Below are 25,711 nucleotides of genomic sequence, written 5' to 3' on the forward strand. Positions count from 1 at the left end.
GCACAAATAAACACAGGAAAGAAATAAAAACGAAAGTGTCAACTTCTTCTCTTCACCATCCACAATTTGCACTTTACCCGTCTTTTCTGAGTTCCTTGCCTCAATACTCTGTCTTTCTTCAACCTCTTTTTTTTCCTCCTCCTCCTCCGGCACAAAGCTTCTTTATAGCCCTCCTTGCCATGCTGCGATAATTAGTCAGCGCTAAAATAATACAGCCTCGAGAAAACAACAAGAGCTGAGCGGAGGGCTTAGCTCTGCCGGGAAGGATGGAGGGAAGGAGGGGTGATGAGAGCCAGAAAGGGAGAGAGGAAGCGAGAGATCGGGAGGAGAGTTGTGTGTGTCAGCCGATTTCAAACGGCTACCAGCAGTTAGATAATGAAAGTGTCAGGTAGACGAGTGAGTGTGCGTGTGAGCGTGCGTGTACATTAAGGAAGCCTGCACGTGTGCATACTTGAATAGTGTTCTTCCTTGCGTAAGACATGCTGTCACTATAGCGTCTGCTTTCTGCCATCTTTGACCTGACCACACCAAGAAAGTCGTTTATGTATATTGATGCGTCCGTGGAGATGAAACCCATTGCCATGCACTTCTGTGACCATGCGTGACTCTATAGTCATGTTATTATCAAAATCATAGCAATTCCATTGATTTGTGAGGTGTCATTGGGATGGCTAGCGCTTAATTATGTGTATTAATCACTTGTTTACTTGCGTAATCTTCTTGATACAACTATGTGCTTCATATAGCAAAATATGCATGCATTAGTATGTAGACAGAGCGCCTGTGTGTATGTATATTTATGATCCTGGGAGGACAGACAGCCCACAGGGTTAAGAGCAGTTCACTGTGGTTTCATTACTCTATGCTAATCACAGCCAACGCCCGTCATTTCTCATTTACCACCAGGCTTACTGGAGCCAAGCCAAGTCCTAACCACTCTGTTACAGTTCAAACATGAAATCGCTCCATGTATGGGGCGGGTACTTTTTTAAGGCTGGAGCTTAAAGTACTGTTAAGGCAAAGTTATTTTGACAGGGAGAATTTCTTTTGTTAAATTTTGAGAGATGGTAGTTATACTGTCAGCATAGCGAGCCCAAAGTTTGTCAGTTCGTCCTAGTTTGAATCCAACACAACTGCGGGCAACTGACTGCAAATGAAGCCCGCCGAATAACCATTTCAAAGGCGAGTGACATCCTGCACATACCAGGGCTCACGCTAGATATGACTTTGTGACCAAGATGTACGCTACCAGTAACATGTTTTAGTTGCATGTTTTTAACCAGACATAGTGCTTTCTCTCTGATGCAGACTTCCTCTAACTACTGACTTTCTGCTGAAACGCTATTCAATTTAAACTTGCAGAAATCAATAAAAGAATATGCAACCCATAAGAAAGCAATAACGCTAGCTGAAATGTTATTGCACCATATAATAACAAATAACAGGGAAAAAAACATAATTTTGTTGTCCATAGAGTCTGTCTTCTTTTTCTTTTTTTTCCCTCAGTTTTACACAGTGGAATATATTCTGTTTGTGTTTTCAGTTCACTTAACATGCTGACTTCTTTCTTATCCAGATGTTGAAGAACTAAGCCGTAATTCCCTTTTCCTCCCTGTGTTTTGCAGCTGGGACAACATACATCTTCGGGCGAGGCGGAGCCCTCATCACATATACCTGGCCACCCAATGACCGGCCGAGCACACGGGCAGACCGGCTGGCAGTGGGCTTCAGCACACAGCTGAAGGAGGCTGTTCTGGTCAGGGTGGAGAGTGCCAGGGGACTGGGAGATTACCTGGAGCTGCACATAGTAAGATACTGTACTGGGGTATTTGATGGGGGATGAAATTGTTAGGGGAATTGGAAAATACAGTGAAGGAACTGTCAGCCAGTTGAATCAGAGGAGAAAGTCCACAATAAAATGGATTAAGAAGTACTTGGGCAGGGAAGGTGAAATGGCAGAGAAGTAGGGTTCAGGGGAAAGCAGATTCCCAAGTCAGTTCCTAGAGCACTAGAGGAGAATAATCATTTAAGGTTAAACTTTTGCTCACAAAACTGGAAAACTGGACAGAACTTCTCCAGTTGTTGCAGAATTCCCTTTAAAATGCCATTTAGATTACTGCTTTGTAGTACTTGCAAGGGTCAGTGCAAGAAATTAATGTGTGTAGAATCGGGAAAATGACTGTGAACTAACATTTCTTTTTATCTACTGTCAAACTAGTTATTACCCTCATTTCTGCCTTTATTGCTTTCATATGTTAGTCTTAAAGGTCATTTAAACCCACCTCTAATGATAAATTGAAATGGCAATTAAGGGACAGCGGGAATTTAAAAAATGCTTTTACGCAGGCTCTAATTGTCTCATTGACCCCTGTGCTTCGTCTGCCCAACATTACATTCAACGCTCATAGTCAATTTGATGGTGGACTTTCCGTTAATTACCAAGCAGGACCACGCCTGATAACCCTGGTCCACTCATCATGTTGCTGAAGTCATGCACTTAAAAGCTGTGTGTAGTTAGGTTCACAGCTCAAGTGTTTTATGGTACCTGTAATGGTGATATTGCAGTATCCTACAGTTTCTTCACACTTACTTAAAATACGCTATCACTGTTATCTACGCTCAACCATCTGCGTGCATGTGTGTGTGTGTGTGTGTGTGTGTGTGTGTGTGTGTGTGTGTGTGTGTGTGTGTGTGTGTGTGATCAAACCATGCCAACATCCCAGTGACCCCAATTTGTTGTGCCTGGAAGCGACAGGAACATAGTTGACCCCGGGTCAGTTCTCATCCAGTGCTCCGTAAACTGAAAGTGACTGAGGGAGGGACAGCTGGAAAAGAGAAAGAGAGGGGTAGTTGAAAAAGTAGGGGGGCAAAGCTAGTGGATGAACTAAGTAAGTCCGGGCCAATTTAAATGCTCTTAAAATCTGTGATAAATAAAGATAATGACTGTAATGATGAAAGATTACAGTCATAAATGCAGTGTACCCAGCAAATAATGCTCAGGTTGAAGTGGGGATGTGGCAGAGTTTAACTGCTGCCGCGCCGACATTTGAAGGGCCGGTTACAACATCACAAGCAAAGCTTCTGCTGCTTTTAATAAAAGCTTTTTAACAAAAGGCTGCTTGGATATAGTCGCGCATCTCCGATAATAATATCATTAGAAGACCGTATAATAACAAGAGTCAATATCTGGCTCTATTCAAAACAACAAACACACAAACATTTGCTCTTTTACTTCTGGAGTGTTTTGCCATTCTAAATACACCACACGCCTGCCCTTCTTTTTGCAAACATATTCATAGACTACAGCTTACTTGTGGTGCTTGCTGCACTTAGAATTTCACAACATCCCTTTCCAGGAACACTTTTCCTTAGCATGTTCCACAGACTACATATTTCATAGACTACAGAGTCTTTTTTTCTGTGGAAGCACTTTATACAGAAAGAAAAAGTCCTTTGGAAAACGTGGTCCCTGGATTATTTGTGTAAGAGGACTCTGTGATAAGACATTGCTGTGGAATTTTTAAATTAAATTTCCAAAGACGTGAGCACTGCAACAAAATTCCATTTACCGTCACCTCCATTTTATTGGGTATTGCAATAAATCTCCAAACGTAACTCAGCACCTGGGGAAATGAAACTATCTGTATGGCTGTGAACATCTAGAGTTTGTAATTTTGTTGAACTGATCCTTTAATTTGACTTTGCCTTTCTGTCAAACATCAGGTGAACCATGGTACATTTTTTTTACTCTAACCTAACCTAAAGGAATAGCTTCCCACTTTTTTATCTCAGCCCATCCACCACGATCCCTCATCAGTCATTCTTTTGCTTGCTCTTCTCTCAAGTGCATATTCTCTATCTAACTTCTGAGTCTTTCATTTACTCCCTCATTCCCTCATGTCTGGCCCGTTCATTTTCTCTTTCTCTCCCTCTCACACACACATCAGTGCTTCCGACACACCAGCCCGGCTCCTCTGCTCCCATTGCAATTACATTTCATTTGCTGCCGTTCCTCCCGAGTCACTCCCATAAATGACTCTGCTCAGCCCACGGTGGGTGTTTTGGTCCTGTTAATTATGCTTGTCTCTCTTTGAGGGGAGAAGTACAGGTAAATTAGACCAGAGAACCTGTGAGCCATGGCCCCATATCATCCCCACCTGATGTGGGGGCTTCCTGGTCCTAGTCAAACTACAAAATAGTGTCACATCAAACAGCGATAGTGGCCTTGAGGTCTAATACCTGGGGCCTTATTTGTTAGCTTCAGCGTTTGGTTCAAAAAACACAGCTCTTCACTTTTCACTCCAGGGTGACTTGTTCCCTAGCCTCTGGTGGGATTTTGAAGGGTCTAACATATTTAAAAACTGGTGTGCACAGTCCTGTTGGGTTTTCGACATGTTCTAAATTTCTGAATTATGAGAACTTAAACCCACCATTACTCATAAAAGTATTTATTATTTTTATTGTTAATGGTTGTTTTCACAGAATGCAATCTCAACCATTTCCTGTCCTTAGAGGATATGACACAAATCTGACTGCTGCTGTAACTAGAACTACTGACAGCAGTGTCAGAATGTGATAGAGCATTATTCCTTATCTTGCACAGACCACCCGTCTCTTTATATACCTTGCCTCTCTTACCAAGCCACCTTCTCTTTCATGCCACTGCTTTCTTCCATTTCTGTCCATTTATGTGACAGAGGGCAGGACATCACTCACTGTATCTTTCTGACTCACTGTCATCAAGCCTCAGGGTAGGAGATGTAAAGTTGAGGGTGTGGGATAAGTTGCTTAAGTTGAATTGTGCTGACCACAGTTGTTTTAAAAAGGACATGCCATATCCTCAAAAGACCTTGTGTCTTGCACCTCCCTAATTATTTACTGTAGGTGTGTCTGAAAGTGCAGAAAACTTTCTAGCTGACATTTTGAAAGTTCTAGATGAAAAAGCTTTGAAATAGATTACCTGGAAAATGCCATAGGAGTGAATCACTGCTGAGCATGCCAAACATGACTGGGTTTATTGCTGTTGCAGTGCAGTATTGCTCATATGTCTATAAAGATTCGCTATCGCCTAGGTCAGAGAATATTAAGTAGTAGTAAACAAAAGAAAAAACAATCTGAATCTAAATTTGCTTTGTAGTCTTGGAGAAAATATGCTGTTCATCTATCAGGCTTTATCAGTTCTACTGACTGGTGAGGAGTTCCTCTCTGTTTAATCGCCCGGAGAAGTTAAATACCACATAACCCCCCCAAGAGTCAGTAAAACTAATTAAGCCTCTTGGATGAGTGGTGAAACATTCTCACGAATATGAAGTAATTCCAGTCGCCTTTCACTCACTGTGCTCAGATGCATGTGACAGCTGTATCAGCAACAGCTCTAGTGATACGCAATCACTGCTGTGGGCATGATATGTCACACTGCTGTATGTGGAAAGTTATACATCTTGCCTGTTTGTTGTTGTTTGTCTTCTTTTAATTCCAAACAAAATGCTTTTGAGAGCCTTGGTTGACTTTTAATACAACAAAGTCTACTTACTTTGCTATTTTGGAAACTTTCAGTTATACTTTAAGGTCTTGTTTAGCATATGGACCTTGCTCAAAGGGTGATCAGATGACCCAAGGAGAGAAGGCACAGCATTCTCAAAGGGCCTTTCTGATAAAGCCAGTTTAAAATGGAAAACTGTCAAATAGCTGATGTATGCTATCTGGTGGTAAAGAAGCATTTAAGAGGCTTTACATAAGTAAAAGGATAGAAACAGCAGTGTAAAAGGAATAGCCTGTTACATAAATATATTTAGGCAATTGTACTCATGATAAGTTAAAGGCAGGAAATTAGTTCCCAATGACTATGTCATTAAATTATTATTACTATTAGCCCTTTTCCACTAGTACATACTCGAGTCAGCTTGGCTCAGTTTTTAGGATTTTTCATTAAGTGGTAGTACCTGGTACCAGGTACTTTTTTCACTACTTACTTGGGTCGAGAATGCATCCAACGATTGGCTACTCAGTGGTACCCCCTAATGAGTCATGAGAGAGTCTCCTTCACAGAAATCAAAGCCACCATTTTTGAAACCTGTCTGATAAAAAGAAACACCGAGCAGCAGGTATACAATTGTCCTGACGTCCTTCGTTGTTGTAGTGTTCATGATGTCACAGGACGAAGGGACTGTGGCCGCATTGATATAACGGCCACAAGTACATTAGGTGGCACTCAATTGTAATGGAAAACGACTGAAACCAACCAAGTGGGTGTTATTGGAAATCCAATTTCTTCCGCTTATGCAGTTTTGGCTTTGGGGGGGTCAGGGTGAAGCCTAACCCAGCTGTCATAGAGGGAGAGGCAGGGTACACCTGTTGTAGTGCTAACACAGAAAAACAGACAGCCCTCCCATGCACACTGGAGCCAGTTAAATTTCGAATCACCAAGTTTCCACGTAGTCGATGACCTGGTCTACCTCCTGAGCAACGGCTACTCTTATGGTGCAAACCGCCCCATTATTGTTACTAATGTTACCTGTACCACCTTTAGCCAATATTGTCTTTTTTACACATTAGACATGGTGGTGCAACACTGTGTGAGGCCAATACAGACATAAAACAGTAGTACAGGAAACACGGATGAAATGTGACAGATCTGACTGATTTCTTTGATTTCTTTTAAATTGACCAATAGTGTGTCCGTCACAGTCCATCCAAGTACCATCTGCACATTTGGTCACTCTTCTTATGAGTTACATACATATTGTAGTTCAACCAGTGAGTCCTGGTCTATTTCTTTGACTCCTTAGTAGATGGAGCTCTTTAATTCAATTCAATTCAATTTTATTTATATAGCGCCAAATCACAACAAAAGTCGCCTCAAGGCGCTTCATAGATACCGAGACAAACCCAACAATCATATGACGCCCTATGAGCAAGCACTTTGGCAACAGTGGGAAGGAAAAACTCCCTTTTAACAGGAAGTAACCTCCGGCAGAACCAGGCTCAGGGAGGGGCGGCCATCTGCTGCGACCCGTTGGGGTGAGAGAAGGAAGACAGGATAAAAGACATGCTGTGGAGGAGAGACAGAGATTAATAACAGGTATGATTCAATGCAGAGAGGTCTATTAACACATAGTGAGTGAGAAAGGTGACTGGAAAGGAAAAACTCAATCCCTGGCAGCCTACGTCTGTTGCAACATAACTAAAGGAGGATTCAGGGTCACCTGGTCCAGCCCTAACTATATGCTTTGGCAAAAAGGAAAGTTTTAAGCCTAATCTTGAAAGTAGAGACAGTGTCTGTCTCCTGAATCCAAACTGGAAGCTGGTTCCACAGAAGAGGGGCCTGAAAACTGAAGGCTCTCCCTCCCATTCTACTTTTAAATACTCTAGGAACAACAAGTAGGCCTGCAGAGCGAGAGCGAAGTGCTCTAATAGGGTGATATGGTACTACAAGGTCATTAAGATAAGATGGGGCCTGATTATTTAAGACCTTGTATGTGAGGAGCAGGATTTTGAATTCAATTCTGGATTTAACAGGAAGCCAATGAAGGGAAGCCAAAACAGGAGAAATATGCTCTCTCTTTCTAGTCCCTGTCAGTACTCTTGCTGCAGCATTTTGGATTAGCTGAAGGCTTTTCAGGGAGTTTTTTGGACATCCTGATAATAATGAATTACAGTAGTCTAGCCTGGAAGTAATAAATGCATGAACTAGTTTTTCAGCGTCACTCTGAGACAGGATATTTCTTTAGAGATGTGGCGCAGATGGAAGAAAGCAGTCTTACATATTTGTTTAATATGTGCGTTGAAGGACATGTCCTGGTCAAAAATGACTCCAAAGTTCCTCACAGTGTTACTGGAGGCCAAGGTAATGCCACCCAGAGTAAGAATCTGGTTAGATATCATATTTCTAACATTTTCAGGGCCGAGTACAATAACCTCAGTTTTATCTGAATTAAGAAGCAAAAAGTTAGCAGCCATCCAGGTCTTTATGTCTTTAAGACATTCCTGCAGTTTAACTAATTGGTGTGTGTTATCTGGCTTCATGGACAGATAGAGCTGGGTGTCATCTGCATAGCAGTGAAAATGTATGCTATGTCTTCTAATGATGCTGCCTAAGGGAAGCATGTATAATGTAAACAGAATTGGCCCCAGCACTGAACTCTGTGGAACTCCATAATTAACCTCAGTGTGTGACGAGGACTCTCCATTTACATGCACAAATTGGAGTCTATTAGATAGATATGATACAAACAACTGCAGCGCAGTACCTGTAATACCTACAGCATGTTCTAATCGCTCTAATAGGATATTATGGTCGACATTATCGGATGCTGCACTGAGGTCTAGCAGGACAAGCACAGAGATGAGTCCACTGTCAGAGGCCATAAGAAGATCATTTGTAACCTTCACTAAAGCTGTTTCTGTGCTGTGATGAGCTCTGAAACCTGACTGAAACTCTTCAAATAAACCATTCCTCTGCAGATGATCTGTTAGCTGTTTGACAACTACTCTTTCAAGGATTTTTGATATGAAAGGAAGGTTGGAGATTGGCCTATAATTAGCTAAGACTGCTGGGTCTAGAGATGGCTTTTTGAGTAAAGGTTTAACTACAGCCACCTTGAAGGCCTGTGGTACATAGCCAATTATTAGAGATAGGTTGATCATATTTAAGATCGAAGAATTAATTAATGGCAGGACTTCTTTGAGCAGTTTTGTAGGAATGGGGTCTAAAAGACACGTTGATGGTTTGGAGGAAGTAATTATTGAAGTTAACTCAGAAAGATCAATTGGAGAAAAAGAGTCTAATATAACATCAATGGTACTAAGAGTAGCTGTAGATAATATTACATCTGTGGGATGATTATTGGTCATTTTTTTCTCTAATGATAAAAGTTTTATTTGTGAAGAAGTTCATGAAGTCATTACTAGTTAACGTTAAAGGGATGGTTGGCTCAATAGAGCTCTGACTTTTTGTCAGCCGGGCTACAGTGCTGAAGAGAAACCTGGGGTTGTTCTTATTTTCTTCAATCAGTGACGAATAGTAAGATGTTCTGGCTTTGCGGAGGGCTTTCTTATAAAGCAACAAACTATTTCTCCAGGCTAAATGATGATCCTCTAAATTTGTGACACGCCATTTCCTCTCCAGCTTACGAGTCATCTGCTTTAGGCTACGTGTTTGAGAATTATACCACGGAGTCAGGTACTTCTGATTAGAGACCTTAGTTTTCACAGGAGCTACAGTATCCAGAGTCGTACGTAGTGAGGAGGTAAAATTATTAACAAGATAATCGACCGCTGTTGGGGTAGCGTTCAGATCGCTGCTCTGCTCTATGTTGGTACAGGGCATTGAAGATGATAACAGTGGGTGGGTTATATTCTTAAACTTAGTTACAGCACTTTCAGAAAGACATCTACTACAAGTCTACTCTCCACTGCTGTGTAATCAATTATTGTGAATATAAATGTTATCAGGAAATGATTAGACAGGAGAGGGTTTTCAGGAAACACTGTTACATGTTCAGTTTCTATGCCATATGTTAAAACAAGGTCTAGAGTGTGATTAAAGTGGTGGGCGGGTTCTTTTACATTTTGAGAGAAGCCAATTAAGTCTAATAACAGATTAAATGCCATGTTGAGGCTGTCATTTTTAGCATCTACATGGATGTTAAAATCACCCACAATAATTATTTTATCTGAGCTGAGAACTAAATTAGATATAAAGTCTGAGAAATCAGACAGAAACTCTGTGTAAGGCCCAGGTGGACGATAGATGATAACAAGTAAGACTGGTTTCTGAGTTTCACAGCTGGGGTGGACGAGGCTAAGCATCAGGCTTTCAAATGAATTAAAAGTCTGTCTTGGTCTTTCATTAATTAATAGGCTGGTGTGAAAAATTGCTGCCACACCGCCCCCTCGGCCTGTGCTTCGAGGTTTCTGGTAGTTAGAATGACTCGGGGGTGTTGATTCATTTAAGCTAACATAATCATCCTGCTGCAACCAGGTTTCTGTAAGGCAGAGTAAATCGATTTGTTGATCAATTATTAAGTCATGTACTAACAGAGACTTGGAGGAGAGAGACCTAATATTTAATAATCCACATTTCACAGTTTTACTCTTTGGTTCAGATGTGGATACTGTATTGTTCTTTCTTTGTAATTGTTTATGTTGCTGGTTTTTAGTTTGTTTTTTGTCTGTTTGGGAGCTGACACAGTCTCTATGGAGATGGGTTTTTGGGGGGGTAGCAGGAGAAGAGAAGCTGCAGAGAGGCGTGTAAGACTGCAACTCTGCTTCCTGGTCCCAACTCTGGATAGTCCTATTTTGGGGGGTTTAATAAATTTGTCCATATTTCTAGAAATGAGAGCTGCTCCATCCAAAGTCGGATGGATGCTGTCTCTCCTAACAAGACCAGGTTTCCTCCAGAAGGTTTGCCAGTTATCTATGAAGCCCACATCGTTTCTGGGACACCACTCAGACAGCCAGCAATTTAAGGAGAACATGTGGCTAAACATGTCACTCCTGGTCTGATTGGGGAGGGGACCAGAGAAAACTGGTCCGACATTGTTTTGGCAAAGTTGCACACCGATTCAATATTGATTTTAGTGACCTCCGATTGGCGTAACCGGGGTGTCATTACTGCAGACGTGAATTATGATTTTACTGAATTTACGTTTACCCTTAGCCAGCAGTTTTAAATTTCCTTCAATGTCGCCTGCTCTGGCCCCTGGAAGACAATTGACTATGGTTGCCGGTGTCTCTAGCTTCACATGTCTGAGAACAGAATCACCAATTACCAGTTTGACCCCCGGCGGGTGTGTCGCCGAGTGGGGAAAAACGGTTAGACACATGAACGGGTTGGTGGTGTACCTGGGGCTTCTGTTTAGGACTATGCTTCCTCCTCACCGTCACCCAGCCACCCTCTTTCCCCAGCTGCTTGGGGTCTGCCGGGGAACAGCTAGCGGGGCCTACGCTATCTTTGGCTGCACCAGCTACAGGGGCCTGGCTTGCTACAGGTGAATGAAGGGTGCGAAGCAGAGTCTCCAATTCAGTAATCCTGGCCTCCAGCGCTGAAAATGTGCTACATTTGTTACAGATATCATTACTGCTAAAGGAGGCCGAGGAGTAACTAAACATCTGACACAATGAGCAAGAAAGAGCAGGAGGGACAGGTGAAGTAACCATGGTGCTAACGAGTCGGCTAAGAGCTAAGCTAAGCTAGCGAAACAGTACAGAGACAGTGAGTGAATACTTTGGCTATAAATTAGGTAGTGAGTACACAGAAAGTGTGCTTCGGAGGAAGCACGTGAAGATTATACTATGAAAAAAGAATGTATTTAAAAGATTTTAATTAAATTGCTAAGCAGATAAGCTACTCAGAAACACCACTGTGTTTGAGCAGGAACAGGAAGTGATACTCTACCACAGAGCGAGCGAACACCAAGTGACAGCGCCACCTTTAAACACCATCATTGGTGTCCAAATAGCTTCGGTGAGGTAATGACACCTTAGAAAGTTCCCCAAGCTGTTCAATATTTAGAGTATTGAACAAAGAGGTGAAGAAATTCCCCACACTGAAGCAAATGAAAATGTTTTATATCTGCTAAGGTGGATTCAGTTTTTGAAGCAAAATAGACCAAACAGGAAAAAGGGGCGTTTGATTTTTCAAAATATCAAAAATCTCACTTGGTTTCATTACCTAAAACATGAAATAAAGGAGAACAGACACAAGTTTCATGTCTTAAGTTTCACTTCACTTTTTTCTATCGAAAAATTCTGTTGGGTGAGGATTTTTCGATTTACCATGGAGACACACAATGTCTCCATCAGAGCTGTTCTTTCACAGGATGTCAGCGCTACAGAAGTAAAAAATAGTCATTTAAGAGCGCAGGACATCATTTTTACCAATCTTTATGACATTTTCACCATCAGGGCCTGGGGTGCTAGATTTGGGGAATGAAGGGTGCTGACAGATATAGAAGTGTGCTGATAGCCAAATCTCCCATCTGCAGCTGCTGGAAAAGGTAGATGTCCTTGCAAGACCTTGGAAAACCAGTCATAAAAACAGGTTTATAAAAGCCTTCTTTTTGAGACTTTTTAGACAATCAACAGTTCGAAATAAGCATAGCATGTCCATCACTGGATATATATCCAAATGGTCATGTGCTGGTAATCGTCTGAAATTGCTTTTTTAGGTTAATTACACTGAATTTCCTTTATTTTGCGGGGCAGGTTTAGTGAAGCTGAAAAATATCTCCCAGTGGTTTGCATTTTAGCAGCTGTAATAAAATGTAAATACTTCCAGAGCAGATTTTCAAGCCGGTGATACAGTTTTTCAGTCAGCACAGCAGTCAGTTTGACTGCTGCAAGGATACACACCCCTCCTGTCTTAACTTTGCCAGACTTACCAGAGTGTGAAAGCTGCAGTTGCATGCCGATGTGTGTCATATCTCAGTGCAAACAAAAGCAAAACATTCCATTGTTTTGTTCTGATTTGATAGTTTCAATCTGAGGTTGTCCACTTTTTTCTCTAGACAAACACTGGAACTCTGAAAAGTGGGTGAGAGGTATTGCTTTTCTCTTTAGCTAGCTGAGTCTGTCTTTCCGTTTCCTAGCTTCATGCTCCACTGTCCCTGCTACCTGGCTCAGGTGATAGCACACCGGGCAATCTCTGTAAACACACACATACCTACACACACACTCAAAAGGGGTAAAGCAAGATTAAGACGCTGTGCGTTTTGCTTTGCAGGCTGTAATATGGTGGAAACAGCTTGTGTAGAGGGAGCACAAAACTTTAACTATCTTCAGCTTTGTGACTCATCAGAAAGTAAAAGGAATTAGTATGCACGTTCAGAAGTAATAGTCCTTGCTTAAGACTTGTGAAGTCTTTTATGTTTTTACTCAAAGCAATAAAGGCACAAAAAACAGAGCAGCAAATTGGGGGTTATTTGTTATGCACAGAGGGATGAGTCATTAATGCAGAAAGGAGCAAATATCAGAGCTGTTCTTTTCACGAGCTACTCATAAACTTTCTAAATGGCCTGACAGATGGCGGAGTAAAGTTGTAGGAGTTTAGGTGCACCTTTCAAACTAGGACTTGCACAGTCTTTTTTTTTTTTTTTTTTAGAGTTGTCTGTTTGTATTTATTGCTGTTCTCACACCGCTGTCATTACATTTACAGCTGGCAAGTTGTTGCTGTAACTGCTCTGTGGGAAGTGTCTCATCTGCAGTTATGGGCCAGTGCACACCGCACAGTGGGCCTCTCCGACTACCTCCATCACTGCTGTCCAGTGCCGGCTCAGAACATTAAATAAGGCCTGTCTCTGATTACCTGTTAGGGAGCCATCCTTCACCACAACTGTCTACTTTGAGCAGGAGCAGAGAGGGAGGAATGAGGGGAGAAAGCAAAAGGACGTGGCTATATTTTCTCCTCTTGACCCCACCCTTACGCCTCTCCCAGCATGTGACAAATGCTGATGAGGAAGGAATGGAGCACGATGGCACACCCCAGTGTTCATGCTTCTGCAGGCAAGCATCCCCATGGTCAAAATGTGAAGTGCGGCATCTGACTTTATTAGCTTCCCCATGATCTCTTTTTCTTCCTCTCACTTCTGGCAAATAAGAGAAATTTAGGAAATACCACCAGCAGGACTTTTTTTCACTTTCATTTTGATGGGCACAGGTTATCTGTCAAGAGTTTAAGCCAGCAACTGTTTAATTATAGGTTGAAAAACGTGATCTGACAGCAGCCTGGGATAAGATGAGTGGTGAGGAGAACGGGGTGGATGGAGAGCTTTCAGAGTGCTATGGGGAGATGAGAGATGCTGGCGTCAGATAAAGGCAGATGGTGATGCGGATAAAACTGTCAGGGAGAGGCACAGGCTTTTATCCACTACTCCCCGCCCCCAGTAATACACACAAGGATGTGAATGCACACACATAGCCACACACACAGTATGCCTTTTTTTTCCCCTAACTAGCTGTCAGTAGCTCACAGATTTGCTCACTGCTCTCAGGTTCCAGCAGGTTTTACACAGACTTTTGCAAGGACACCTTTACGTTCACTTACTAGTATGATTAGTGCTAGTACACAGTTTAATACATGCACAGCTGCAATTTACGGGGGCAGCTCAACACAGTGGTTCTTTTGTAATTTCCTTATTTATAACTCCCACCCCTCCCACATCTTTCCTTTCTTAAATGGGTGTCATTTCTGCAACCTACTCTCCTTCATCTTGTCAGGGGGGGAAAAAGCCAAACATGCAGGGAGGGACGGAGGGACGAAGCGTGGAGAACGGTTGAGGAAGAAAGGGAGGCATTGCTTTGATGAATGCAGCTGCCTCGCAAAGGGGCGCGTGGGCCGCCATCAGTAATGAGATCGGGCCCTGGTGGGTTTGGCAGGGTCTCTCTCCTCAGCCGGCAGGAGCCTGACAGCATATCGATTAATCCTTCCTTTCGCATCACTAATTGATTGTCCTTGCAATTGGAGAAGAAGCATGGCATGAGTCCGCGGAGGGGTGGGGGGTCATCTGCAGATTCTACCTAAGAGATTCCATAATGCGTGACTAGCCTTAAATAGGTAAGTGGATTAGTACCTTCCTAAAAAGCCCACGTTCATCCCTCGAATTAAAAGAATCCTTTGAAGTCTAAACATTTATAACTGAAATCCATGCATTTTGCTGGTAATGCAGGTAGAGGGCAGGAAATGTGGCTTTATTCACTGCCAAAGAGGCCTGATTAGGAGCACAGTTTTCCATACTTCAAAGCAACACTTTTGCTTGGTTGCTTGTCTTGATTTTCAAATGTGCTCTGAATTGTCAGATGTAAGTGTAATTTAAATTCAATCAGACAGTCCTCTATGAGCAACCACTTGGCAAGTGTGGGGAAGAAGAACCCCCTTTCAAAAGGAAAACACCCCTAACCAGAACCAGGCGTCAGCTGTAGGCAGTTGGGAGTGAGGGAAAAGACATTACACAAAAGAGGAGCATATAGAGACCTTTAACAAGAAAGACGACAAAAGGTTAACTACAAAAGTTAATGTGGCATTTAAACATGTGATTAGTGAAAGAGAAGGGAATTTGTAGGTCCCCAGGAGCCTATAACAGCACAATTAAGATATGATTCAGGGTCACCAGATCTATCCCTAACTGTAACTTTTATTTAAAAATAAAGTTTAAAACCGAATTTTATAAGTAGAGAGGGTATATGTGTCCTGAACCCAAACTGGGAGCAGGCTGTACAGCAAAAGTACCTAAAAGCTGAAGGATGTAACCACTTTTGTACTCCTGGAAACACCAGGAACTCTGTTGGCATAATCGTGTGTTTAAGATTTAATTGGGTTTGATACAAAAAGAGTTTTTGAGAATTAGTAACATGTAAAAGACAGCTGAAAGAATTAACATCTGCATCAACAGTGTGAGAAAGCCCCACTAAGACTGAAACATTTCAATGTCTGATTGCAGTTATAATGTGATGATGAACTCACGCAGAGAGGAGCTCCTGCTGTATTAGAATTTACATTGTTTCAGCATCTGCTGTTAAATGTTGAAGTTTCTTCCAAATGAAAATGAAACAAGTGAAACATCGCCACTTTAGCCTAAGTGAGGCCACAAAAAGAGAGCAATGTATTACTACCGAGTAAATTGGCAGATGCTTTCCTCTAAAGTGACTTACAAATTGGAGGCATTTTAGAGTTTAGTGTCTTGTTAAAAGCCACTTTGATGTGTCAACAGAAGCGTGGGATTGAAGGCACCCAGGATTGTCTGCATCAGTCACGATTAGCTTGATTAGAAGTTACTGGTTGCACAAAACCGGTAGATTTTATCGGCCGTCACTCATTTGTACATTTACAAATCGAAAGTCACTAAGAGGAAGTATGCATTGGCCCTATGTGACTGGTTAATTTTCATTTTCTTTGTCTGTATCACCTAAAATACTCCATAGTTAATCTTTTAAGGCTATTTAAACATATTGTGTTAACAAGGTGCCTTCAATTTCAGCTGCCTGTAGGTCACTGTACCTGTAGCTCACACTAGCTATGTATCCTGTGAGATCAAAGTAGTAGAGGGTGTTTTTTCCAATCAATAAGCTATTAGGGTCCAAGAGCAGGCCTCTCTGTACGGTTAGTCCGATCTTTAATGATCACCTGGGAAGGCAAAACTAAATTCTTTCTATTCTGTCTTGTCTGTCTGCCAACTTCCACTTACCTGCTCTCTCTCGCTCCACTTTATCTCTCTCTTTCTGCATACTTGTAGGGTATACACAATGAGATGATCATTTTAGTCCAGATGAGTACTGTATAATTGCACAGCATGATAAATGCCCATGTTCAATCCAATATGATGTATATGATTTACTTTTGTAATTTTCCTGCCCAAATTGAGTTATCGCCATTGTGATGCATTGCGCCGCTACTCTTGTCTCTATTCCTCGTGTTATTTTATTTAAGATTTAATGTCTGACGTGTGGGTCTTTAATCTTGGAGATTAGAATTTAACTCAATAAGCCTGAAATGTGATGTTTTACAACACAACTACAGGAATCAGACTGAAACCTGAGGAAAAACTGTTATATAGAGCTGAGCTACACTGTACCGGAACTTTGCAAAACAAAGACAGAGTAGCACCATGGGATGAGGAGAAAGAAGGAAAGTGGAGGGGAGGGCAGAGAGAAAAGTAAGAGCATGCACAAAGATGGAGAAGGGAAAAGAGTACATTTATCTGATCTACTTTGTCTTTAGTGTGGCGCCCCAAGGACCACTGTGAAGTCCTCTCCAAATGTCAACACTGCACATCCAGCACTCCACTCTCTCCGAATGCACTTTAGCCAGGCCTCCCCTTACTCACTGCAATAACCAATGGGCCAGACAGGACAGTCTGTTCTATTTAAAACAACTCTGAATTCATCCAGCATAATACAGGGTGAGGTTTTTCATAACAAAAAGACATACTTCTGTTTGTATTCTGATTTATCTACACCTACCGTAGCTGCTGTTGCCGTGGCAGCTATTAATAATTCTCTGTGACTAATACACTCATTTTCTGTTTGAACGCACAGGTGTCTTTACTATTCTGAATAGTCTCATTAAAACTTTTCACTTCTATGATTAACTCATAATGCTGACAGATGAATTAGTTGGAGTGTGGATGTGATATCTTTAAACCAACAACACTTTCCTCCGTTGTTTGTATCGAAACTCAGTATTTTATAATTAGCACCTTCCCTCAGTATCTAGTTCTACTATAATTGTTTAGAGAGTATTACTGAAAGCTGGTTGATCTGATGCTTTTTGTCCTTTGGGTAACCCCTACCTATTCTTCTCTCTTTAATTCATCAGTATACTCACATTTATCCTTGCCTTTTCAGGGAAAGTTTGTCTATTGACTTTCTGTACTGTTTTAGTAAACTTTACATCTTCTATTGATTGTAAGACTGCCATCATTCCACACTCCCCTTTTAATATCTTAACCAACCACCAAACGAGCATCCTACATTACTCTTGACCCACTTTCACATTATCCATGTCTCATTGGCCAAAAATTGTGAGTATTTTTTGCTGTGAGGAGAATGAGCATAAACTGACTTTACAGTGTTGACTTCAACAGTCTGCTTTGAACTCTTTCCATCCGCATCTTAAAATGTTGGTCAGCTTAAGGCCCAAACACTGTTACTGAATCTTTTCTCACATTTATCTCAGTGCATTTGCTGACCACCTTGGGGAGGATGTTTCTACCATGGACAAAGTAGAGCACAAAGGAGAAACTGAAAGCAATGGGGAGAGAGCACGATAGGTAGAAATGGACTTAAGGGGCGGGAGGGGGTAGTGGCAGAGTGAGAAAGATGTACTACCAGAGAATATCTCAGAGGCCCAGAGTCAAAAAAGATGTTTGCATCTGCTCATCCGTGCAGAGTTCAAATGTCTGTTTCCAAGCCCTTGGTGATGTACTCAAGGCAGACATGATGAATGCATCTTTTACTCGGTCGCCACTCTTAACCTTTCCTGGTCTGCTGTTGACAGACTAGAAGAAAACACTTCATTATTCAGGGATTTTGTTGTTCCAAAAATGAACGCCTATTAAGAATGAATGTGTAGAGCCGTCAGCATAAATTTGGTCAAAAGTGAGAGTGAGGCTCTTAAAAAGATAAGAACACATTTTTAAAACTGTAATTTCATTTGAGGAGTAAAAGAGTTCTTAATAAATCCCACAGTCAGTGTTCTGCAGTGAGTTACGGTCCACCCAGCATCCCTCCGGGGAAGAAAATGAGACCCTTGTTTGGGCCTGGAACATGATGTGGTTTCTCCAGTTTACTGAATTTGCTGCACCTTTACATCACGGCTCTTAAAGTACATATCTAACAAATGCTACTACATGCACTGTTAACTGAGCACTTGGTCTGCTGCCAATTCATTTTTGTCGCCTGACAAGGGATGATTAAAGAGAAGATATGAAATGGATAGAGAGAGATTAAACGGGGCGCTGCAGAATCTTGTATAATGTTTCACTTCAGAAATATATAATCATTATAATTTATCTGGAATAAATAAAGTAAATCTTATTTTATTAGAATCAAGGCAATATTGTTATGGTTGAGCCATCATTTCTATCTATTGAGATGAGACTAGCCATCTCATAATATTTTACTGCTCGTACACTGAGCAGTTAAACAGTGATTAAACCTCAAAGATGAACTAATAACATGAACCTTAATCTACGAGGGATATTTAAAACAGATAGCAGTTAGTCAAACGTTGTCATTTTACTGTTTCTGTCTGTTCTGTTTCGTATTCAGGAGTTTGGTTAACCTGTATGTTTGTTTCCTCATCCCCCGTTCTCAGGTCACACTTCCCACATCTGATTTTTTTCACGATTGCTTTGTAGTTGACATGATGTAATCCCCTGAAGGGAAAAGATGACAATGTCCTGTTCTTTACATTTAGCCCATCACACTCTCCTCACCTTTCAATTTCTCCTCTATATGGGTCGAGGAGTAACTCACCAGTAATCCATCCTCAGTGATATGGGTGAGTGAAGTCTTAGCTTCGCTGCACAGCGAGAGAGCTCCACTGTCCCTGCTTCTTTTCTCTTTCTTCAAACGATGAAATCCTGTTGTCGGATAACTGAAGAATGATGGTTCCCCCGAAGGCTGTGCAGACCTGAAACCATCCTATGGTTGTTCACCTCTGAATCTTTCATACGCTGGCCGATAAGGTGCAAATAGGATTCAGTCGGGGCAGGTGCTGTGTCGCTTTGGTAAAGCTGCTGTAAAGGCTGTTTTTGGTCGGATTTCAACAGAAGGCAGTGGTCAAGGTGGAGACAGATGTGGACACAAAGAGGGGGAAAGCAGAAGGAAATGAGAACCTGTAGTGTGTTTTGAGCTGCAGATATACGAGATGCTTCATGAGTACATAATGATAGTCTGGCTTTTAAAATCTAAACAACAAAGCACAAGCACTGCAGTTGTTTAATCCATTCTATTCATGTAGTATATATCTTTTGTGTGGAAATTAGCTCTGAATTTGATCAGAACTGGAAGATTAGCATTGCTGAAAAAAATCGTAACTCTCACTCTTACTTTATTTGAGCTGCCTTTCAATCTCCCTCATGGGAGGGGGTCAGCTACAAAGGGCTTCGACAAATAAACCAGCGAAAGGCTTTTGTTTCCTTAAGCTCACATTCACAAGAGCTGTGTGAATCGAGACCTGAAGACGGGGGAGATCGTTTCTTTTGTGACACATTTATGAGAAGTGAAGAAAAAACACACACACACACACTCGCAAACAAAACAAAAAACTGTGCCAGACTGTGAATATTCACAGATGTCAAGAATCAAGACAATTCTTAGGCTCTTTTATTCTTACCGTGCTCACATGTTCCTTCTTTATATTCATGGGAAGTAGAGCCACCAGGGAGGAACCCACTATTAAGTGATTGAAGGATTGGTGCCATCATATTGTTGTGGCACAGTTTAGAAGGTGACGGAAGCTCATCATTCATTTATCGTCTGCCGCTATTGGGAATTTGGGGTATCGTCATTTCTTCTCCTCGTCCGTTTGCATTTCAGTCAATCAGATAAAAGAATTAGCAGGCTTCACTCACCGAATCAACACAACGCCCCGATGTGTCATTTTTGCATTTTTCTGTCCTTCGTGTAGAAACTGATGAGGATCAATTTAAAGCTGCTTTCGCTGGAAATAAGCAAAGACAAAGCAGAACAGCAAAAGTAATCTCCTGCAAGTAAACCATGAGCTTATATTTCATCAGCCAAGCCTGAAGTCTCCAAACACAGACATTAATCAATTTGTGTGCATCTTCCTGTTAAAACTTTCATTCAGCAAACAGAATTGAATGCTGCAGTCATGGGGTTGAGGTTATTCATATTTGTTCCCTGAATTTCTAGCTTAGCCACTTAATTCTTTTATTATATCTTTTTTTTTTCTCCTCCACTCCCTCATTGCTGACTCAGTGCTTGTACTTACACCAAGCCAGGTTTTAGAATGATATGCTGAATAAGTACCCTTATATCTGAAGCTGATAGAGGAAAAGGCTGAGAAAGAGTCGGCGCAAGCGAGGGAAGGAAAAGTCACAAGTGTGACTATAATGATGCTAGTACACAATGTTTTTGTACATTATTTGCTTTTTTTATTTCACCATAGGCTATGAGGGAAGTCGTTTAGGGGCAGATGAACAAGTGTGTACACACCAGCAGTGAATCTGACATAGTCTGACGTCTATAAAGTTAAGGAAAAGACTCTGGGTTGGCCTAGGCTCATTGGAACTCTGCAAAAAGTTGATTACATGACAAAAAGTGAACAAAATGTGACTGTTATCCAGTGCCTCTTGTTTACATGGATCCTTCCCGTTCAGCTAAGACTGGGGCAGTAGCTGTCAAGCTGTTTATCTGTGGGCCAACTTGAGGGGAAAAAAAGAAGCTTCCTAGTTGGACGTCTTCCCAGAGCAATTAGCTGAAGCCACATGCCTGTTTGATTAATACACAGATGAAAATTGGCTTCTCCCTGCCACTTTGCACAGCCTAAGCCCTTTCTATAGTGACCAGGTTGGATGTCAACCTGCATAGCCTGCTACTGTTAATTCATCTCTGGGTCTTGCATAGGGTTTAACATTTTAAATAAAGTAAACTGGATCTGAATGAGCCACATTACTGCTGCTGGTGCATGATAAATGGACGCAGAGGCAGACCACAGTCATCTGTGTTGACAAATGAAGCATTTTCCCCGTGTTGCTTACTTCCACCTGCTTACTGGTTTACACAGCCATGCAATCTTTGCTCAGTCAACAGGGGGGCAATCCATACATACCTGACAAATAGGGCACAGTTATCAAAGCTGGCAGTCTCAATAATTAGAAAAAGCCAATAGTCAAGGCCGGGGAGACCATTTCCCTGATGGATTAACAGCAGTCGCTTACAGCAGAGTCCAAAAGCTGTTTACAGTGGCAGTCATAAGGCAGATGTATTGAGCATCCATAATGCCTTTCTTTGCATCTACTTGATCAAACACAGTTGGCTAGCTAATCAACAGTGATCTGTTTCCAAAAGCAGCAGATGTATTCTCATTAGTGTAAACAACAGCCACTTCCTGCCCATCCAGGCTCTGTCTCTCTCTCCCATCAGACACACACATTGATTCCACCAGAACCATCAAGCACTGAATGTGATGGCAGCAACACAAAATAAAGGAGAACACCCAAGATCACTTCTGAGACCCCCCCAACCAATCTAAAACTCCACGATCAGTGAGCCTTTTCTGGGTCAGGTGGCCATCGGTGGCATGTCTTTGCTCTGCTGCCCCCCTGCCAGGTTTGCAGCTGTACGCGAGGTATCTAGCTACACTCTTACTTTTATGGATCTGCTAAAACCTCAATACCATCAGGCCTCCCACACACCCATCTAAAATGGAAACAGCTCAATGCTAACATTGCCACATGCTAGACTTAGATCACTGTTGACAGAGGCATCCCAGGGGTTGGAAGGTTTAGAGGAGAAGCAGGAAGGAAAGTTTTCACATACAAAACATCAGGTACGCACACAAACATGCACACAAGACCCGCGCTTCATAAATCTCTCCATGCTGGAGGCTGTCACGGCGGGATGTTGAGATGCTATGCTTGCCATGACAATTAGTTGCACATCTGGCCTGATGATTGGGAGAGTCAACCAGACAGCTGGAGCAGCACAACCAGGGTTTAATGTGTAAATCTGGAAGGTCCTGTAACACTGAGAGCAGATACAGTATGAGACAAGGGTTGACTAAGATTGCCGCCCTGCGTCTTGTTTTAAATGAATAGTATGGCAGTTAGCTGTATCCATTCGTGTAGAGAGATATTCTGCTGTAAAGTAAATGATGAAGGGTGTTAGCTTAGTTTAAAAAAAACTAAATAAAATAAGTGAAAATGTATAGTTCTTTCAACCTTCCTCTATTGTTCACTAAACAAAGAGTTTGAATAATAATATGTTGAGGTAACATGTGACTAAAAAGCATCAGATCACAGGAAAACATAATCAAAGGCTAAATAACTGTAAGCAGACATTTGAGTGATTATTAGACAGTCAGTACTTTAAAGATTAACCTACATTCTAATTAGTCTCCAAAGGCTCAAACGAACTGGGAGAAATACGCAAACTCTTGTAGGCTTTGTTAATGACTAACAAAATAAAAACAATAGTGTCTTCACTCAGTCATCAAAGAGGTTACAGGTGCTTGCGCCAGTATTCAGGACACAAATTTGCCACAGTTATTAATATTTGATGAACAGATTCAGCTTTAGAATTACATCGAAAACCTTCAGTTCACTAAATGAATTTTATGAATGAAGCTTTAAATGTTTTTTTGCCAAAGAGCAAAAGGGGATTTTTTTGAATGCAAAACACCCACTAGTGAGTGAGTCAGTGCTATAAAACAAAGAAACTGACCTAGAGCAACAGCAAAGCAAAGTCAGGCTCTACATTATTAAATTGCTTTACTGTTGCGGCTGATCATTTGTTCTAAATGTCCGATCAGATATTGGCACGATGCCCAACTCGGTGTTTGATATCCTTCTTCCATCTACAAGGGAGAATTTTACAATATAGAAGACGTATACAGCATCTCAAAGACATGACAGGAAAGGACACAGTCTTGGCCTGAATGGCGATTAAAAGGGCTGCTTGTGAAACTGAGAGGAGGAGAACACCCCGACACCTACTCACCCTTCCACCACCAAGGCCTGCCAAGCCCCAGACTCTTAATTATCCCCTAGAATGATGAAAATGAAAAAGAAATGGTAAAGATGGAGCCATAGCCATGACGGGTAGTGGATCATTTAGTTGAGCATTTATAAAATGAGATCCCCTGCTCGGTCTGGAGCCATATTAGAAATTCTAATGTCTGTCTGGAGAGCTAAAGAGAGTTAAGGTCGTCCTAATCTGCCAGTTATCCAAGGCGGCATATCATGGCAGGCACGGAGGGGAGGGTGTGGTCACACAGATACTGTCACCCCACTCAGGCAGTGCACTCATGCTTAAAACTCATCAGTGAGTAAGACAGAAAGCAAGAGCACCTGTGATTGTGCTTTTTGCATATTTATCTATACATCTAGTTGGCTATTTGGCCTTCTCCTTGTTTTCCTTCTTTTTGCTTTAATTCTGTGCAAAAGTATTACAAAGACTGTGGGTTTGAAGCCCTGCAGCACAGTGGCACAGCAGTTAAGAAAGTGTTGAGCTGGACTCTGAGCCTTTCTGTGTGGAGTTTGCATGTTCTCTCTGTGCTTTCTCCCGCAGTCTAAAGACATGCAAATAGTGGGGTTAGGTAAACTGATGATTCTAAACTGCCCATAGGTGTAAACGCGAGCGGTTGTCCGTGTGTTAGTCAAGTGATAGACTGGCGACCTGTCCAGGACGTACCCCGCCTCTCGCCCTATGACAGCTGGGATAGGCCTCAGCCCCCTATGACCCTGACATGGATCAGCAGAAGATAATTGATGGATAAATGCATGGAAAAATAAAAATGTCAGGAGAGTTGAACTGTGAGGTATAGTGAAGGTTGAAGGATCTTTTCCCATTTTAAGATCAACTATGCTCTGCTAACCCTTCCTTAAACAGCACCAGCTGCTCAGTCAAAATACTTCATTATGGTATCCTCAAGATACATTTCCATATACTTTAAACAAGAAATGTTACAGCAGTTTCCATTCTACCAGGATTTAAGGGCATATGTCAATCGTTTCACTTTCTTAGAGATGCAGCACTCATTTTCCACTAGCTGTTGGGTAGTAAAGGGGAGCAAGCACCAGTTCCCCGATCCAAAAAGTTAAAACGAGCTTTAATTAAACTTTAATCTTACTGCATGTGTCTGAAAGGATGCATACTATGTTGCTTTGGTGCTGTTAGTTGTCATGTAAGAGCTTTTTGGTATATCAGCATGGGTTCCATAATCACTGGCAATCACTTTGTCTTCGGACTCTGCCATTTTTTCCCAGCAGCCATTTTTCAGCAAAATGAGAAGAAGAGAAATGTCAAGAGAGTAGACTTTGAAAGTGATGGCAATCGTGTAATGTCACCATGGCTGTATTCAGCAGCATCTGATAAAGCAGCAGCTCCTGGATGTATTCTCCAGTGAGAATTTGGCACCTTCTAACTTATGTGATTCAACATGTGCACAAAGAGAACCATCCATATGGATTCTTTGTTTTATCTATTTCTCTCCAGCTTTCCATCCTGCAGCTTTCCACTATGACTCGGCCAGACTGTCAAAGCGGAGATGTTACCTGTGTTTGAATGGGGCTTGATTTGAACAGTGTCTGAGCGGTGAAATATGGTGCACGTTATAGACATACAGAGACAGACAGAAGCCCCGCGCAGCCCATATAAGCATTTCCTGTCAAGTGATTGTCGTTGACCTTTATGTCACTCTGCTGTGTAACACATTCTGACCCAGAGGGTCCTCCAGCATGGCCTCATCCTCAGTCTTTCTTACCCTGTTGGTGTCACTCCACATGGGTGCGTGTCAGCTGAGGTCAGGGTGTCATGTAACAATTCGCTCCTTATCAAAGTCAAGATGGATACAATCTGCCTGGAGTTACTTACACCAACACAATGTCTTACCGCATTTTAGTCGCTTTCTTTTTGGCTCCAAATGTTTTTCTCTCCTATCACTTTTAGTCTGTTCCATCTCCTGCATTACTTCAAGGGTCTTAGTTTTCCCATCTGGGTTTAACCAGCACAGTATGTTAGTACACTGTGTTAGCCAGCTCATTAGTCTGCCTGATGTTTCTATTTAATAAAATAGTGCAAATACTCATACTTTCCATTTCATACAAAATGTAATAGTGTTATTGCATCTCTAGCTCTCTGCCACAGAGACTGAGAATGTAAACAAACTGCAGTTTACAAGCTAAGAAAAGGCAGCAGTTTTGTTAGCAGCTGGATACAACCACCACACCAGTTACACAGTAAATGCATATAATTATTTTTCTGAAGATCTCCGACAATGTTCAAAATAAAACGAGTATTTTTATTGTGTGCAACAATGTGCAGTAGTTGCTTGTAATTTAATACTGTTAAACTCTTTATCCTTCTAATTACAATGTTGCACACGCTCATAAAGTTGTTTGTACTACACTTATGATATACAGATGATCATAGACAATGCTGGTACAACCCAGATAACAAATGGATTTTACTATGGCTGAGAGCGCCATACGGGATGGCGTATGGCTTCCTCTCTCTCTTTCTCCTTCTG

The 25,711-nt window shown here is 41.7% G+C and overlaps 1 protein-coding gene across 12 annotated transcripts in view; it reads left to right on the forward strand.

Annotated features, from left to right (window-relative positions):
• nrxn2b (neurexin 2b) overlaps nucleotides 1-25,711 on the forward strand; it is a 719,424-nt gene that overhangs the window by 605,022 nt on the left and 88,691 nt on the right. For all 12 annotated transcript variants that reach the window (XM_004567086.2, XM_004567090.2, XM_004567089.2 and 9 more), the window contains one exon: nucleotides 1,626-1,807. In XM_004567086.2, coding sequence (XP_004567143.1) covers nucleotides 1,626-1,807 — 182 coding nt within the window. The remainder of the gene's footprint in view (nucleotides 1-1,625; nucleotides 1,808-25,711) is intronic.

Source organism: Maylandia zebra, linkage group LG3, assembly GCF_041146795.1.
Source record: "Maylandia zebra isolate NMK-2024a linkage group LG3, Mzebra_GT3a, whole genome shotgun sequence".
NCBI lineage: Eukaryota > Metazoa > Chordata > Actinopteri > Cichliformes > Cichlidae > Maylandia > Maylandia zebra.